The following is a 16,287-nucleotide window of genomic DNA, read 5'->3' as shown; positions in this document are numbered from 1 at the left end:
CCTCTTTCTCTCACTCTGATTTATACATGTGCATGGTAGCTAGAGTCCTTCCTTCGAAGTGTGGTTTCTTCAAGAGAGGACTTGGCTGAAGACCTGTGATGGTTTTGATTGGACCAAGCCATTAGACCATAATGCAAACTGTCCATGGATAGCTCTACAAGTGGTATCCCTTGGGGAAAGGGGTATTTTAACTCTCATAGAAAGCACTGGCCTATGTCACAAATGGCTTTCTTGGTCCCCACTGAAGAAACTCTCCATAATACTTTTTTGGTAGTTATGGATTAAGTGTGTGGCCAGCACATGCTTTTTTCTTGAGCAGGGACTGTCCATGATCTGTTATTCTCAAACCATGCTCTCTAAGTTCTCTTTGGACAGGGCCTCAGCTGCTGCCTCAGCCTGAGTCTCAGAGAGTGTGTAGGAGTCCTGGTAATCTTGAAGCAGTTTGACCACCTCCAGGTGGTTGAATTGCACAGCATCATCCAGGGGAATGTTGCCCCACCTGAGGAACAATGAGCAAGATCAGGCAAAGGAGACATTAAGAGTGATGTAGTTGTATATCTGTGTATGGTGGGTAGTGGGCAGTGTTGGAGAAGCTGTGCCACCCTCCCTTCCATGCCCCCGGCATACTTTTTTTCTTAATATGTATCTAGTTGGTGATGGACCTTTATTTTATTCATTTATTTATATGTGGTACTGAGAATCAAACCCAATGCCTCACACATGCTAGGCAAGTGCTCTATCACAGAGCCCCAACCCAGCCCCAACCCTCCCCCTTTTTAGCCTAATTTTTCTTACCTATCCTTAACAAAAGGGTTCACTTTGCAAGCCTCGATCAAAAATTTAACAACTTCTGTGTGTCCTAGGAATAGGGGCAGAAGGAAAATCATAGGATACAGATCCTAAACCCTTTTGTATAGACCCTTGACAGCCAGAGACTGTTTTGAGAGGAGAAAAGGCCTCTTTCCATTTTGCTCCCTGTAAACACCCAATAATAGTTTGGCTGCCAGCTGAATTGTCAGAACTAGTTGTTGGCCCTGGAACCTTGAAGACACATAAAACAGGGTATCTTAGTAGAAAAGAAAGGGGCTTATGCTCTGCCACCCACTTAAATCCTTCAGATACCTTCAGCTGCAGCAACATGTAGAGCTGTGCGGGAGTCATAGTCTTTCTGTTCCATATCCATGGCTGACAAGGCAAACCTGAGGTAGTAGAAAGTGGCTAGGATTACCCAGATCAGTCTGTAATCACTAATGTCCTTTCTAATATGGAGTCAGACTGGATGGACTCCAGAAAAAGTGAAACAGTTAATGCTACAATCTGAAGGCTATATAATTTGTTCTAGATGAGACTGTAATTCCCACTTCAGAGAAATGAGATTGTGATACTTCCAAAAGCATTATTGCCTACTTGTAGTACATGTTTGTTGATGTTGGTAATCCACTGAGGCAAGTTAACTATGCCCTTAACACTCAAGTTAATAACACTGTCATTTATTAAGTTCTTATGTGGTACTTTGTTTAAAAAAAAACAAAAAAACACTTAAATCTACATCCATTCGGTCTAGGCCTCAAGCTGAAGCACTTAACTGTTTTAACTGTTTTGCTATGTGACCCCCTAATAAGATCTCTGACCAGCAGTATTTTTACTGTGAATATCTGGTTATGGTAAAATTACCTTCGAAGAGCTGAGACATCTCCACTATAGGCAGCAAACAACAGGTTTACCACAGTCTTGTTCTGGAAAGCAAATCATAGCCATCTGAGATTAATTGTGGCTTTGACTCTGCCCTTGCCTAGTTCTGCCTTGTGATGACCTCCATGGATGCTTAGGCAATGAAGCATTACATCATATACTGTTTTGAAATAATCTTATAAGGAACCTGGGGTTTTCCTTACCCGAACTTCTCCGCCTTCACGTCGTGGGTCTAATTTCCGAGCACAGTGCCTCAGGTTGTCATAGTTGTGGAAGTTAAAGAGAGACACCAACTTCTAGAATTGCAAGCCAAAGATATCGTTTACTTATTCCTTGCACTTGGTAGGAGCTCAAAATTGCTTTATTTACTTAAAGTAGCTACCACTAAATAAACTTATTGCTTAATTCAAAAATATTAAGTGGGCTGGGGATGTGGCTCAAGCAGTAGCGCGCTCGCCTGGCATGCGTGCGGCCGGGGTTCGATCCTCGATCCTCAGCACCACATACAAACAAAGATATTGTGTCTGCCAAAAACTAAAAAAAAAAAAAATGTTAAAAAATTCTGTCTCTCTCTCTCTCCCTCTCCGTCTCTCTTTAAAAAAAAAAAAAAATATTAAGTACTACGTGCAGAATAACTCACCTGGCAAAAGTTGATGCCTCTATGACTGTTCCCCAGCTTGTCCAGTGGAGGTGACAGACACATCATTCCCATGACATTGGGTACCACCAGGAGGATGGCTCCTGACACAGCTGATTTGGCTGGCAGGCCCACCTGGGGAACAAATTTGAAGCTGAGGATGAGCTTGGGGTCCCCCAAATCTAGGAAAACAAACAAGGTAGGCTATTCTAAGTGACTGCATGGGCAAAGCCACAACCACCTCAACCTTTCAGACTTTTCTTACTTATTCCTTGTGCTTGGTAGGAGCTCAGAATTGCTTTATTTACTTAAAGTGGCTACCATTAAATAAACTTATTGTTTAATTCAAAAATATTAATTACTATGTACTTAATATTTATTTAATTCATTGATAAAGTTAGGAAATGTTAATTGAAATATTAGCACTCTGCTAGCTAGAACTAGGGTAAAGTCACATTCTGGTGGTAGAAGGTAGGCAATAAACAGGCAACAATAAATAATTACTACAAACTGAGAAGAAAAGGAAGGTGCTGTGACCAGTGTTGTAGGTGGACCCATCTGAGATAGGGAAGTTAGAAAAGCCTCCTGGCTGGGGATGTAGTTCACTGGTAGAGCTTGCTTGCATGGGGGAGGGCTTGGGTTCAGTCTCTAGCACTGAAGGAAAAAAAAAAGGGCCTCTCCTGAGAAGTGACACAGAAGCTGAGACCCAGAAGAGACAGCCACAGGAAGGGTTGCACAAGAGCTATTCAGAAGGTGCACCTTCATGTGTTTGTATTTGAGGAACTGTGTCTGACAACCTCCTGTGAGGATTCTCAGCCTAACAGCCTAGCTGGAGATTTGTGAATAAGAAGCAGGAACAAACTTCCATCTCTCTATTTTCAGAGACCAGTGTCCTGTTTTGGCACAGGGCTCACCACTGATAGATGGCAGGGCCCAAAACACTCACATGGAAGGCAAACTGGCCCGAGAAGTCATACATGCCACAGGAATGCATGAGGCTGAGGGTGTTGCGCACTGCTTCAGCACTCAGAACGCTCTCGCCTGTGATGGGACAGATCCCACCATTGGCAAGGGTGGCTGCCATGACACTGCCTGATTCACAGGTGACCTCCACGGAGCACAGCTGTGGAGACAAGGGAGAAGTGAAGATGTAATGTGGATGTGAACATGGTGCTTTTGGGAATAGAGCAGTGTTCTTAGCATCTAGATCTTTAACAAATTGCTTAATATTCCTGACAGAACCATGTGAGTAAGAGAAGGAAGGCAGTCTGTCCTGTTTCCTTGGCCCTCAGGTTTGCTTACCTGAAAGTAGAGATCAAGGGCAGCCATCATGTCCACCCCCTTAGGAAAGCACTGCAAGGAAGAAGAGGGAAAACATTCTCTTCAGGCCATTGACAGCCCCTTTCTCACTCCAGGGTCTCAGCCAAATTTCCCAACCCCTACTATCCTTCCACCAGCAGCAGAATTCCCAGAAACTCTACTGGCCTTCCCAGTTACCTTCTTTTCCTTGAGATAATAGCCGATGGCATAATTCCGATCCCCTGTTTCCTTCTCTGACTGGAATCTGAAGCAAACACCCAATTTAGTGCTTAATATTTGAGAGGTAGGTATGGGGAGAAGGGGAAAAATTGCCTTCCCTGAGAGACACAGAACTACATCAGTGCCTTTATAACTTTTCACAGTAATATTAGAGGACATTTCTGAACCTAAGCAAATACTCAGCATAGCTTTGTTGTAAAAAACAAAAAACAACCCCTAAAGCTGTCTATTCATCTAGTCTTAAGAACACTGGTGAGACTCTGGCTTTGAGGTCTTGGCAAGGCCTTAGACACAAACCATCATGCTACCTCTCCTTACATATTAACTAGAACAAATTATTTCACAAAGTAAACAAATGTCAATGAAGGGGCTCAGAGGAAGCTAGGAGGCCAAAGTTCCTATGGAATTCCTTCCTAAGATCCTTTCATCCCTCCCCCAATCCCATGTGTACACACACCACCCAATGTGTTCAGATAGTTCTGAACAAGGCCTTACGTGGCATTGCTGAAACCCATGAATTCATTTCCAGCCATTTTGTTCAGATATTGCAACACCTGGAAGAGAAGAGGGGCAAGGGAGGCTCACCTGACCGAGAACTCCTACTAAACACATCCCAGGCTGAACAGTCCTTCTGAACCACTCAGCCCTTATCCCAGCTTTGCCTGTGAGGACAGGGACTTCAAGAGGATTTCCTCCCTGAAGGAAATAAGCCTTCTAGTATGGGTGCACCTGATACTGGGTCTAGAGCCAAGTACTTGGGGCAGCTGGAGGGGTCAGCATGACATGGTGAAAGGCAGCTAGGAGCTGAGTAGCAAGGGAACTTACAAAATCAAACTTCTCTGCTTTGTTACAGTCCATCTACAGAGAAAGAGAGAGATGTCAGTGTCTCAAGCCAAGGACAATGACAAAGGAAAAGGTCAAGCACTTAGAAGAGTTAAAAAATGTTAGACTAGGGCTGGGGATGTGGCTCAAGCGGTAGCGCGCTCGCCTAGCGTGCGTGTGGCCCGGGTTCGATCCTCAGCACCACATACAAACGAAGATGTTGTGTCCGCCGAGAACTAAGAAAAAATAAATAAATGTTAAAATTCTCTCTGTCCCCCCCCCCTCACTCTCTCTTTTAAAAAAAAAATGTTAGACTAGTCTTGCTACTGGGGATATATTTTACAATGACCTTTTTCTTTGTGTCTCAAAGACAGGATTTCACTATGTTACCCATGCTGGTCTCAAACTTTTAGGATCAAATGATCCTCCTACCTTAGCTTCCCGAATAACTGAGTCTGTGGGCACATGCTGCCATGCCCTGGCAAACTTCTTTCCTTTTTAAACAACTGAGACCTTTATTGGGGTGTGTGTACTGATTTTGTGTGTGTGTGTGTGTGTGTGTGTGTGTGGTGCTGGGGATTGAACCCAGGGCCTTGTGCATGCAAGGCACTCTATCAGCTGAGCTATATCCCCAACCCCTATATATTGATCTTAAAAAACAAACAGTTTAGATTTTTATTAAGGCACAAAGGTACAGAGAACTTCACATGCTCAGTAAGCCTGAGTCCCCCCACTTTCATTCTCTCTCTGAACCCTTATCTCTGACTCCCACTTTTATTTTCTTGCCTCCAGTCCTGTCTCCAAGTTCTACTCCTCTCATTCTCATCTTTTTTTTTTTTTTTTAATACCAGGGATTGAACCCAGGGGCACTTAGTTACTGAGCCATATCCCCATCCCTTTTTGTATTTTATTTAGAGACAGGGTCTCACTAACTTGCTTAGGGCCTTGTTGAATTGCTGAGGCTAGCTTTGAACTTGTAATTCTTCTGCCTCAGCCTCCTGAGCTGCTGGGGTTTCAGGAGTGTGCCACTGCACCCAGCCCTGATTCCCATCCCTTAATATACCATGCTAGAACCTTAATTTAGCTCATTCTGACTCCCATGCCAATCCTAAGACTGAATGGAGTGACAGAAATCGGATGAGTATATCTGTTGCATATATTATAATATCCAACCATATTAACAGCTGACAAGGAAGCTAAAGATTTTTTTTCCCCTTTTGGTGGTGCTAGGATCAAACTCAGGGTCTTTGCAAGTGCTCTGCCATGGAGCTACATCCCTAACCCTGAAGCTAAAGATTTTAGTTGAGTCAAGATCAATATGGCCAACTTAGATGGGAATGGGATGAAGCAGGTCCCAGAGACAGGGCTGTAGATAGAACCATCACAGAATAGGGATAGAGACTTGGCCTGGTTTCCTACCCTCAGACTCACTGCTTCATGCACACGTCAGCTAGAGTCAACACCACAGGGACTCTGACACCTGAATTGCTGGGGGAAGGGTTATTAACACCACCTTCCCCAGGAGGGACTGTGATTGGCTTCAGAATGTTTCTGCCCACGCTGCTCCCAAGTTCTTGCTTAAGCCCTGGGAGACCTACAGCTGATGGGCTTGCCTGACACCCTTGCTCAAGGCCAACTCACAGTTCTAGGTGACGTGAATAACTGCCCTGGCCTGGCCATTCACCCTTCTTTGCATGTTTCCCTCACCCAGAAGTGGCCAATCGGTGCCTAATAATGCTGTCCTCCCCCTGTCTCTGGCATTTGGCCCTTGATCCTAGGCAGGGGTCAGGATCTGCTCACTCCTCCAAGGGCCTGGAAGCTCTAGATTCTACTCATAGGTGGGGCAGGGAATGATATAGGGTGAAAGTGGAGGAGGTGATGCAGCCTCTCTTACTGGCATCCTCAGCATAACACACAGATCCCTGTTACGCTCATACAAAGCCTCCTGGGAACCCTCAAAGGAATCAGTATCCCACTGGTCTCCCTGGAGAGCTTAACAGATAGGAGGGATATAGGAATAAGGAGGCTTAGAAAAGAGTACCTTTCAGAAAGTTAGTGTGTCACTGACCTTGATCAGGGAGCTGACAACAATGGCACCAGCATTGACCATGGGATTATGAGGAATTCCTGGGGAAATACAAATTGTGCAGGGTCTTATCAGTCACTGAACAAAGACTCCTTTACAGCCTGCCCTCTCTGTAGGTTAAATAAGAAAGATTTCTTTGCTGGGGTAAAAGGAATATCAGGGCTAATCAGGAAAAACAGTGTTTACAGCCGTACCACTCTGATCATGCTTGATCATCTCTGATCTCACAAGCTAAGCAGGGTTAGGCCTGGTTAGTAGTTGGATGGGAGGAAAGGCAAAGAAACAAATGAAAAAGGCTTGGGGGAGGGAGCATGAGTTTGGTCTGAGCTCTGGGGGTGCTCACCTTCCTCATTGAGGGAGAGTTTGTTGTAGCGCAGGCCGCTGGGCTCCTTGCCCACAAACTTATGCACGTAGTCAGTGCCTAGGGTGCTTATGGAGATGGCATAGGTGAGGGGCTTCACGCAGGACTGCAGGCAGAAGGGGATCTTTGTGTGGCCCACAGAGTGCCTAGAGGCAGACAGGTGCAATGAAAGGGGTTGGCCTTTGTTCTTTACCTGTGCCCTTCCTCCCCTTCCTCTCACCCAGCATCTCACCGTTGTCCATCCACAGTACATAGGGAGACACCCCACAGGTCTGGGTTTGACTTGGCCAGGTGAGGGATGTAGGCCGCCACCTGGGCAGGAGTGGGTAGAGAAAAGGGAGAAAGATGGATGTGGAGAAGAGTATGGAGTTCAGGATCAGGAGAGTTTTTTTGATAAAAAGCTAAATTCTGACTCCAGCATGGCAAATGAATTCCCTTCTATTTGTTGTTCCCAGAAACTCCAAGCCTTAAGTCCTAGGGGATCTTATCTATCTGTAGCCTCTGTCCTGTAGTGATGGCAGTAAAGCTCATGGAAGGTTAAAAAGGAGAATTCTGGGGTCAGCTTCCTGTTTTGATTTTTAGATTCAATTACTGTAAGTCTCTGACAATTCACTTGACTATGCCACAATCTCCTAAGAAAACTAGGATTCCCTCACTTGTTCTAGGAACCTGTTTAGAAACACATGGAGCTATTTCCACATTTTTAGAGGTTCTGCTTCTCATTTTACATCCATTGGATTACCAGCCCCAGGAAGTCTTTAAGAATTAAAATATATCTGGCCCAGAGCCCTTGCCCCTCCCTTATCCCCCCCCCCAGCCCTCACTTTGCCTCCTGTGAGCTCTTTGGCATCCTCAAAGATGCGATCCACATGGCCCGTGAACTCCTCAAAATCGGGAATGACAAACTTCTTTCGGAATGCCTGGGTCAGGAGCACAATGTTGCTGCTCACACACCTGGATCCCAGACACGATTGCATTAGGGGGCTGCAGACATACAGCAGGGACTCACTCTGGAGCCATGGAGGTTGGGAATAAAGAAGGTTGTGAGCGGTCATGTGGTTTGAGACCAATAGCTTTGGCAAGTCACTTTATCATTTTGGTTTTGAGTTTCTTCACCCCTAAAATGAACAATAGTAATAACATGGAAAGATACCTCAAGACATAATGTCTTGGGATATAAGAAAAAAATAATTACTAGAATAAGTATAGTATGTCATTTTTATATTTTAGAAATCCTAAGTCCTATATTTATGTATATTCATATATATGTGTGACTACATAGGATATTATCTAAAAGATATCCACTAATCTGTTAACAATGTTTACTTCCAGGAAAAGGGGCTAGGACTGGGAGAAACGGGAAATGAGAACATATATTTCTATATTGTTCAGAATTCATAATGAGTATTCATATATTACTTGTGTGATGAATAATAAAACAAAATGAAGTGTTGAATTATACAATCCCCAAGATTTCTATATGCTCTGATATCTGTGTCCACAGAACAGTTTTGAAAATAATGCCCTCATTTCTGGGGCCCTCACTTTTGGAAGAGATTTCGGTCCAAGAGGCCACCACTGCTAGACTCTTGGACCATGTGGTGCATCTGACTCATGCAGTCCCGGAGCCGGGGATCTGATGTCTGCAGTCCGGTGGCCTTCAGTGCCTTTAGGGAAAGAAGAGGCCTGGTAAATTTAGCTCAAAGAATAGTATTTTAATCCTAATAGTCTTTCCCAATAGATACTCAGTTACCTCAATCCCAGTTACTACAAAAGGTAGGACAAGTGGATTTGGAAATTAAAAGGGAATGAAGCAGCTTTGAAGGTTAACAAGGGATTCCTGCCCCTTTTCAGCTAGTTGTGTTTAATCTGGCCCTGGGGCAGAGATGGGATTGTCTCCTTAGCTTAGGCATCTGTTATTACCCACCTGCATTCTCTATCCTCATGCAGTAACCCATTAGGTGTCCTGTATCTGTCCTACCCTCCTTTTCCCACTTTCCATAGATCTAAGGATTAGGGTTCAGAACAGGTAAAGGGGGCAACTTACACTAGTGAACTTGTGGATGGGGATTCGTTCCTGTCCCTCGGCAATAGTGTAGAAGAGCAGATCACCCAGGCGGGACAGCATGCCACACTCTGATGCATCACTGTTTGGGGGCAGAGACAGGGGAGGAGGGCAGGAGCCTGAGAATCACTCCTTGCTCCTCCTCCTTGAACATGGGCTGGTGAGTGTCCTCATTCTGTGTCTCTTCCCTAAACCATCTGATCTGTCCTGAGAAGTTGTACCTTTCACTTTCTAGCTTTTACTCATAACTAAGATCTTTATTTCTACCTGCCTACTTGACACTTCTAGACCATAGGCACTGAAAACTCAGCATGTCCAAACCTAAGTCATCTTACCTTCCCGCCTCTTCTCTTCTTGTGTTTCCCATCTGGGTCAAATAAAAGTACTACCACCTGGGTGCTAGACTGGAAATGCAGAACAATTTTGGTAGTTCCCATACCTTAAGTCCATGTTTGGTTGGCCACTAAAACTGGATGAATCTACCTCCATAATACCTCTCAAATCTGCCCTCTTCTTTCCCCCCAAGCAATATGGTATAGTAGAAAGGATCGAAGGTTGCTCCTTAATAGCTGTGTGATGTTGGGGCAGATCACGTAATATTGTTGAACCTGCTTCCTAGTCTATAAAATAAGAGTGGTAATGTCTACTTCACATGGGTAATATGAGCCTAAATTAAGATCATATTCCATGAAAAACTGTCTTAACATAAAGTAGATGCTCAGTAAATCAGAACTCAATAGCTCCTTGTTGTTTGTTACCTAATTGCCACTATACACTCTTGACTCCCCAACTATCTTCTGCAATGTGCTACCTATTTTCTTAAACTCAGAATAACTCAAAAACTTTGTGATGGCTCCCTAGTGCTTACAGAAGAAGTTATTTCTTGGTTTGGCATTCAAGGCTCCTTAGAACCTGCCAATTTGCTGGGTGCAGGTAGTGTATGCCTGTAATCCCAGCCACTCAGGAGGCTGAGGCAGAAGGGCTGCAAGTTGGAAGCTAGCCTAAGCAAATTAGTGAGACATGGGGCTGGGGATGTGGCTCAGGCAGTAGCACACTCGCCTGGCATGTGCAGGGCGCTGGGTTCGATCTTCAGCACCACATAAAAATAAAAATAAAGATGATGTGTCCACCAAAAACTAAAAAATAAATATTTAAAAAAATTTCTCTCACTCTCTCTTTAAAAAACAAAATTAGTGAGACACTGGGGATGTAGCTCAGTGGTAAAGTACCCCTAGGTTCAATCCCCAGCACCAAAAAACCTGCTACCTTTCTTTTGCTATTCCCCACCATTCTCCCACATTCATTATGAGAGGTTAATAGATGGTTCCCCAAATGGGCCAGGGACTGTGAGGTTTCCTGGATTTTACGTATGCTGTGATTTCTGCATGGAATGACCTTCTTCTCCTTCAATTAGCATAGTCCTGTCCATCCTTCAAGGTCCAGTTCAAATGCCACCAACTCTGTAATATCTCCCCAACCCTCCAGATTTTACTTATGTTGTTGCTGGGGTGGCACGTAAACCATTTTACTGTCGGAGGACTCTTCCCTTGTTCAACTAGGTTTTTGTCTTCCTATCTTTGAGCAAAGTGGGTCTTTGATAAGAATTACCATGTTACATAATTAGGAAGGTCCCTGTACCCCCCAAATCTCTCTCTCAATGGTTATGGCACGAAAAATTCTTTAGGCACCAAAGACTTCTTGATCTTCAAGAGTTCCTCTATTAACAGATTTAGAGGAATGATATCAGATCAAATACGACAGTTGAGATTTAGACCCTTCAAAGCCCTTTGACCCAATAACTTGGTTTCCAGGAATATATTCACTTATCTATAAAGTTACATATTCATTGCATAATTAAAAAAGATTTAAAACAACTGTGCATTAGTAGGGAAATAGGTAAATTATGAGTTTATTCATATAATGAAATGTTATGCCCTGTAAATAAAATGAAATTAGGGACTGCTTTGAGTACTGATCTCTAAGACGTAATATTAACTAAAGAAGCATGTTTCAGAACAGTGTATGCAGAATGAAACTATTGATGTTTAAAAATATGTTTCCTTATTCCAGTACAAAATATTTCTGGCAGGACATATAAGAAACAGGTAAAACTCATCTCTAGGAGGAGTAGTTGGGGCTATGCAAAAAGGGTGGGAGGGATGCTTTTCACTATAGTATCTTTTATACTTTTGAATTTTGAACCATATAACTATATTGTCCATGAAACAAGACACTAAAAAACTAAAGATTCTCAAGAAGCTTGGCATAGAGTAGGCATGTGTGCGTTTGGGACCAGGAGGAACACCAGAAGGGGAAGGGATCCAATTTTGGAGGAAACCATCACAATGCTAGTATCTGTAGGAAAGGGGTGGGGAAGCCATATGAGGGATAACTAAAAGAGGAAAGTTTGTAGGGATGTTTGGTTATTTTGTTTTATGTTTTGCAGTACGGGAGATTGAACCCAAGGCTCAGGCATGCTAGAAAAGTGCTCTACCACTGTGCTACATTCCCAGCCTTTGGAGGAACACCTTGAAAGCAGGTCTCTGTGCCTGAATGCTGATAGATAGGAAATGATGCCACATCATTTCTGAATGTCTCAAAATTCTTTAAAAAATTGCATATTTTTTTTGGGGGGGGCAGTACTGGGAATTGAATTCAGGGGCAATCAGCCACTAAGCCACATCCTCAGGCCTGTTTTGATTTATTTAGAGACAGGGTCTCACTGAGTTGCTTAGTGCCTCACTTTTGCTGAGGCTGGCTTTGAACTCGAGATCCTCCTGTCTCAGCCTCCTGAGCCACTGGGATTACAGGCGTTACCACCATATGACGCTAAAAAATTGCATGCCTTTTGATTTAGATATAGACTGATCACCAATATAATGTTGAAGGGAAAAAAGGTATAGAATAATGTGTACAGTATAATATCATTTATTAAAAAGATAATATTAACATGTATTATATGCATTAAAATATCTCTAAAAGACTATAGAAGATATTAATGTCATCAGATGTTTTGGGAACAAAATTTCCTAGGAATTTACTCTTAAGAAATAATTGTGGGCTGGGATTGTGGCTCAGCGGTAGAGCGCTCGCCTAGCATGGGGGGGACCCGGGTTCGATTCTCAGAACCACATAAAAATAAAGGCATTGTGTTGTGTCCATCTACACCTAAAAAATAAATATTAAAAAAAATAAATAATTGTGAGGGGCTGGGGTTGTGGCTCAGTGGTAGAGTGCTTGCCTCACATGTGTGAGGCACTGGGTTCAATTCTCAGCACCACATATAAATAAATGAATAAAATAAAGGTCCATCAACACTAAAAAAAATATTTTTTAAAAAAAGAAATAATTGTGAGGTGCTGGGGTTGTGGCTCAGTGGTAAAGCTCTTGCCTCACATGTGTGAGGCCCTGGGTTGGATTCTCAGCATCACATATAAATAAGTAAAATAAAGGTCCATCAACAATTAATAAAATATTTAAAAAAGAAATAATTGTGAACCAGGCATGGTGCACACACCTATAATCCCAGTGACTTAGGAGGCTGAGGCAAGAGGATCATGAGTTCAAAGTAAACCTCAGCGACTTAGCAAGACTCTGTCTCAAAATATCTTAAAAAAACAGCTGGGGATGTGGCTCAGTGGTAGAATGCCCCGGGTTCAACCCCTGTATCAGAAGAAGAAAAGAAAAATATAGTGAAATTATTGTTGAAAGTACACAAAAGAGTCTATAGTAACCAAACTGAAGATTGATTAAGTAAGTTATGGTAATGGTGCTGGGAATGTGGTTCAGTGATACAGTGCATGCCTAGAATGTTTAAGGCCTTGGATTTGATTCCTAGCAATACAAAAAAAAAAAGGTTGTGGCAACTCATATCATGGAATTTTTTAAAATGGTAAAATGGCAGCTATTAAAATTGATGTCATATACACATATTGAAAGCTGTTCAAAAATAGAAAAGTAGGTTACCAAAGGATATGAATATGATCTCATTTTTGTTATACATTAGATATATATGGAAATATCACAATATTTTTTTGGTGGTGCTGGGGATTGAACCCAGGGCCTAGTCATGCTACCAACTGAGCTATATCCCCAGCCATCCCTTTCTTTCTTTCTTTCTTTCTTTTTTTTAATATTTATTTTTAGTTGTGGTTGGACACAATATCTTTATTTTATTTATTTTTATGTGGTGCTGAGGATTGAACCTAGGGCCTCGCATGTGCTAGGCGAGCACTCTACTACTGAGCCACAATCCCAGCCCAAATCCACTTCTCAGCTTGCTTTTCTTTCCTTTTTGGTGGTGATGGGGATTGAACTCAGGGTCTTGTGCATGTGAGCCTTTTTTTCTTGATACTGTTTTTATCTTTCTTTTCTTTTTGAGATGGGGTCTTACTATGTTGCCCAGGCTAGCCTTGCATTTTCATTCTTTCTACCTCAGCCTACTAAGTAAGTAGCTGGGATTACAGAAGCACATCACACACTTGGATTCTTGTTTTTCTTTTAAAAATCAGAAATACAATAAAGCTACATGTTTTTAAAAATAAACAATAACCCGAATAACAAGACTTCCTTCACCCCCAAGTCAAAATCCTACCCTTCATGGTGTCACACTCTCAGCGGCCATCACCCTCCAGTGCTGCCAACCCTTCTGCCCAGGGAGCAGCAATCCAAGGCCATTACCAAGAGGTTTCCTGGAGATGGAGCAGCCACAGGCAGGAGAAACTAGTCCCCTAAAAACACTCTATTACCCTACTCACTAGATGCTGGTGTGTGTGTAGGGGAACCAGGGATGCTTCTAGCTCCCACTCTAAAGGGGAAGGATAATAGGCTTTCCTCTATCCTACCACTCCCATAGTTATTTGGGAGGAGGGGAGGGTGAAGATTGAACAGGAAGGAGTGGTCTTATCCTTTAAATGTTCCATGTCTCTTTGAGAAAAGTAGTGCATAATAATGATTATTAATAGTAAACAATTGCCAGGCTTGGTGGCACACGTCTGTAATCCCAGCGGCTGGGGAGACTGACATGGGAGAATTGCAAGTTTGAAGCCAGCCTCAGCAATGGTGAGACACTAAGCAACTCAGTGAGACCCGTCTCTAAATAAAATGAATAATAGGGTTGGGGATGTGGCTCAGTGGTCAAGTGCCTCGGAGTTCAATCCCCAGTACCCTTCCCCCCCAAAAAAAAATTTTAAAAAATAGTAGGGCTGGGGATGTGGCTCAAGCGGTAGGACTCTCTCCTGGCATGCGTGCGGCCGGGGTTCGATCCTCAGCACCACAAAAAACAAAGATGTTGTGTCCGCCAAGAACTAAAAAATAAATATTAAAAATTCTCTCTCTCTCTTTAAAAAAAAAATAGTAAACAATAGTTATTGGTCTCCCAGTACCCTTCAAATACTTATTGGTTTATTACCTCTCAGGACTGGAACTTCAGTGGTGGTGAGACAGTGCTGTTTTTATGGCTATTTTAACTACGGTATACATATGTTTCTGAGTATCATCAGTTAGATGTCAATGATAAAACAGAGAGCCCATTTCCTGTTACAGCTATAATAGGGTAGGGGTTACTTGGACTGGGTCTAGCTCACCCTTCTCTGAAGAGGGCAAAAATTTCTTTTTTTGCAAAAATTTCTTATTCAGCATTATTTGTGTCTCAGAGAGAGGAAAAAAAGGAAAAGGTTCAGCAACCAAGTATTTCTGGGTGACCGGGAAGAGAAGTTCCACCTGGGAGTGGGAAGCAGAAGTACCCAAAGGAGAAGAATCCTTCAAATTAGGGAGCCTGAGCAGCATAAATAACAGCTCTGACTAGCTCTGATTTCTGCATCTCATGATTCCCCCCACCATTATAAATGTTCTCCTCATTCAATAGTTTGGAAAGATATCCTTATTCTACAGATAGGGGACCCTGCTATGCACACACCCAATACATACGCATGTATTTGCGCACCAATAATAAGCGCCCATCACACTTTGCCTGCGAGTACGCGCAGAAATAAGACACTCCACGTAGACCCAAGTACACTTGGACCTAAAACAGGAGGCTGTTTATACCCACACATCCCCTAAAATACCTAGGAGAACCCGAGAGGAAAAGAAGGGGAGGATGGGCGGGCCTGCACACGGCCCCACACTGTGACATGTGCACCAAGCAACACTGCGCCCATTCTGCATTCCCATTTAAGTACGCACCTTGGACAGGCACCATCTCGAAGACCGACCTGCCCAAACGCCCTCCCGGGCGGGCGGCACGTTACCGCCCGAGCTCGGCGGACCCAAATCCCCAAATCTAAAGGAAAAGGCATCGCAGGCTAGAGAGCGAGAAGAGGGGAGATGTGATGCGCTCCCTGGGGACCGGGATTCGGGCGCTAGCGAGAACGACAGTGGGAGTGGGAGCAAGCCTGTCCCCTGCCCCTGTCCCGCGAGCCTTACTGATCCTGGTGCTGTGGCTGGTGGCTGTGCGGCGTCTCCCTGCCCTGTGCCGCTGCCTCACTGAGGTGGTGTCGGACGCCCCAGCCAAGGAAGGGGCTCCGGCTCAGGTGACCCCAGCCTCCCCGCTGGCACCGACTGCCAGCTCGGCTCAGTGCATTCTGCAGAGCTCTCATGGAGCGCATGCCCCCAGCGCGCTGCCGGCTCTGCCCGAGAGCCGGGGACGTCTGAGCGTTGGCTGGTAGGGAGGGGGTGGAGACGTTGCGAGCTAGACTAGGTGTGGGGGGAGCTGAGTGAGGGAGTGCTGCGTCTGGGAGGTGAAGAGAAGCCGGGTGGGTGGGGCTGGAGCTGGAGGAGGGGCCGTCCCTTCTAGGCTCCGGTCGGCGCCAGATTCACTCATTCTTCCTAGACAGGGGATGGATGGGCTAGGAATGCCAGTGACTGGGAAGAAGTGGGGCCTGGGGTCTAGGGGGTGGTGAAGAGAGGGCGGTGCCCGGGAGTCGAGATAGACAGTGCTCAAGTCCAATAATTGAGGGAGAAGAAGAAGAAAGAAAGAAAAAAAAAAGATGGTGGGGCTGGTGGGCGGGGAGAGGATGAGGTTACCCAATGAAAGCAAGGCGGTGGGCTGTCCGCGAGAGCCTGCTGATTCTTCTGCTCCCTGG

General features: G+C 44.2%; 1 protein-coding gene across 4 annotated transcripts; it reads right to left on the bottom strand.

Annotated features, from left to right (window-relative positions):
• Nucleotides 1-16: 16 nt before the first annotated feature.
• On the bottom strand, nt 17-15,903 carry Gls2 (glutaminase 2). Of its 4 annotated transcripts, none has more exons than XM_026398355.2 (18): nt 15,629-15,903; nt 9,185-9,284; nt 8,683-8,804; nt 7,962-8,121; nt 7,370-7,449; nt 7,120-7,283; nt 6,759-6,817; nt 4,694-4,726; nt 4,364-4,422; nt 3,827-3,893; nt 3,632-3,682; nt 3,276-3,452; nt 2,333-2,464; nt 1,896-1,988; nt 1,675-1,736; nt 1,123-1,199; nt 796-859; nt 17-499 (listed from the first exon to the last, which is right to left on the bottom strand). In XM_026398355.2, exons 1-18 carry the CDS (start codon nt 15,808-15,810, stop codon nt 343-345), a joined length of 1,839 nt encoding a protein of 612 aa, XP_026254140.2. In that variant the 5' UTR covers nt 15,811-15,903; the 3' UTR covers nt 17-342. The 4 variants fall into 4 exon arrangements, with proteins under 4 accessions (XP_026254140.2, XP_026254141.2, XP_026254143.2 ...); XM_026398356.2 differs by having other exon boundaries at nt 7,962-8,091; XM_026398358.2 differs by lacking the exon at nt 15,629-15,903 and adding an exon at nt 15,389-15,501 and having other exon boundaries at nt 7,962-8,091.
• Nucleotides 15,904-16,287: the final 384 nt, after the last annotated feature.

The sequence above is a fragment of the Urocitellus parryii genome, chromosome 5 (genome assembly GCF_045843805.1).
Source record: "Urocitellus parryii isolate mUroPar1 chromosome 5, mUroPar1.hap1, whole genome shotgun sequence".
Classification (NCBI taxonomy): Eukaryota; Metazoa; Chordata; class Mammalia; order Rodentia; family Sciuridae; genus Urocitellus; species Urocitellus parryii.
Note: the sequence above shows the minus strand (reverse complement) of the source record. Positions and strands in the feature narration are given on the sequence as shown.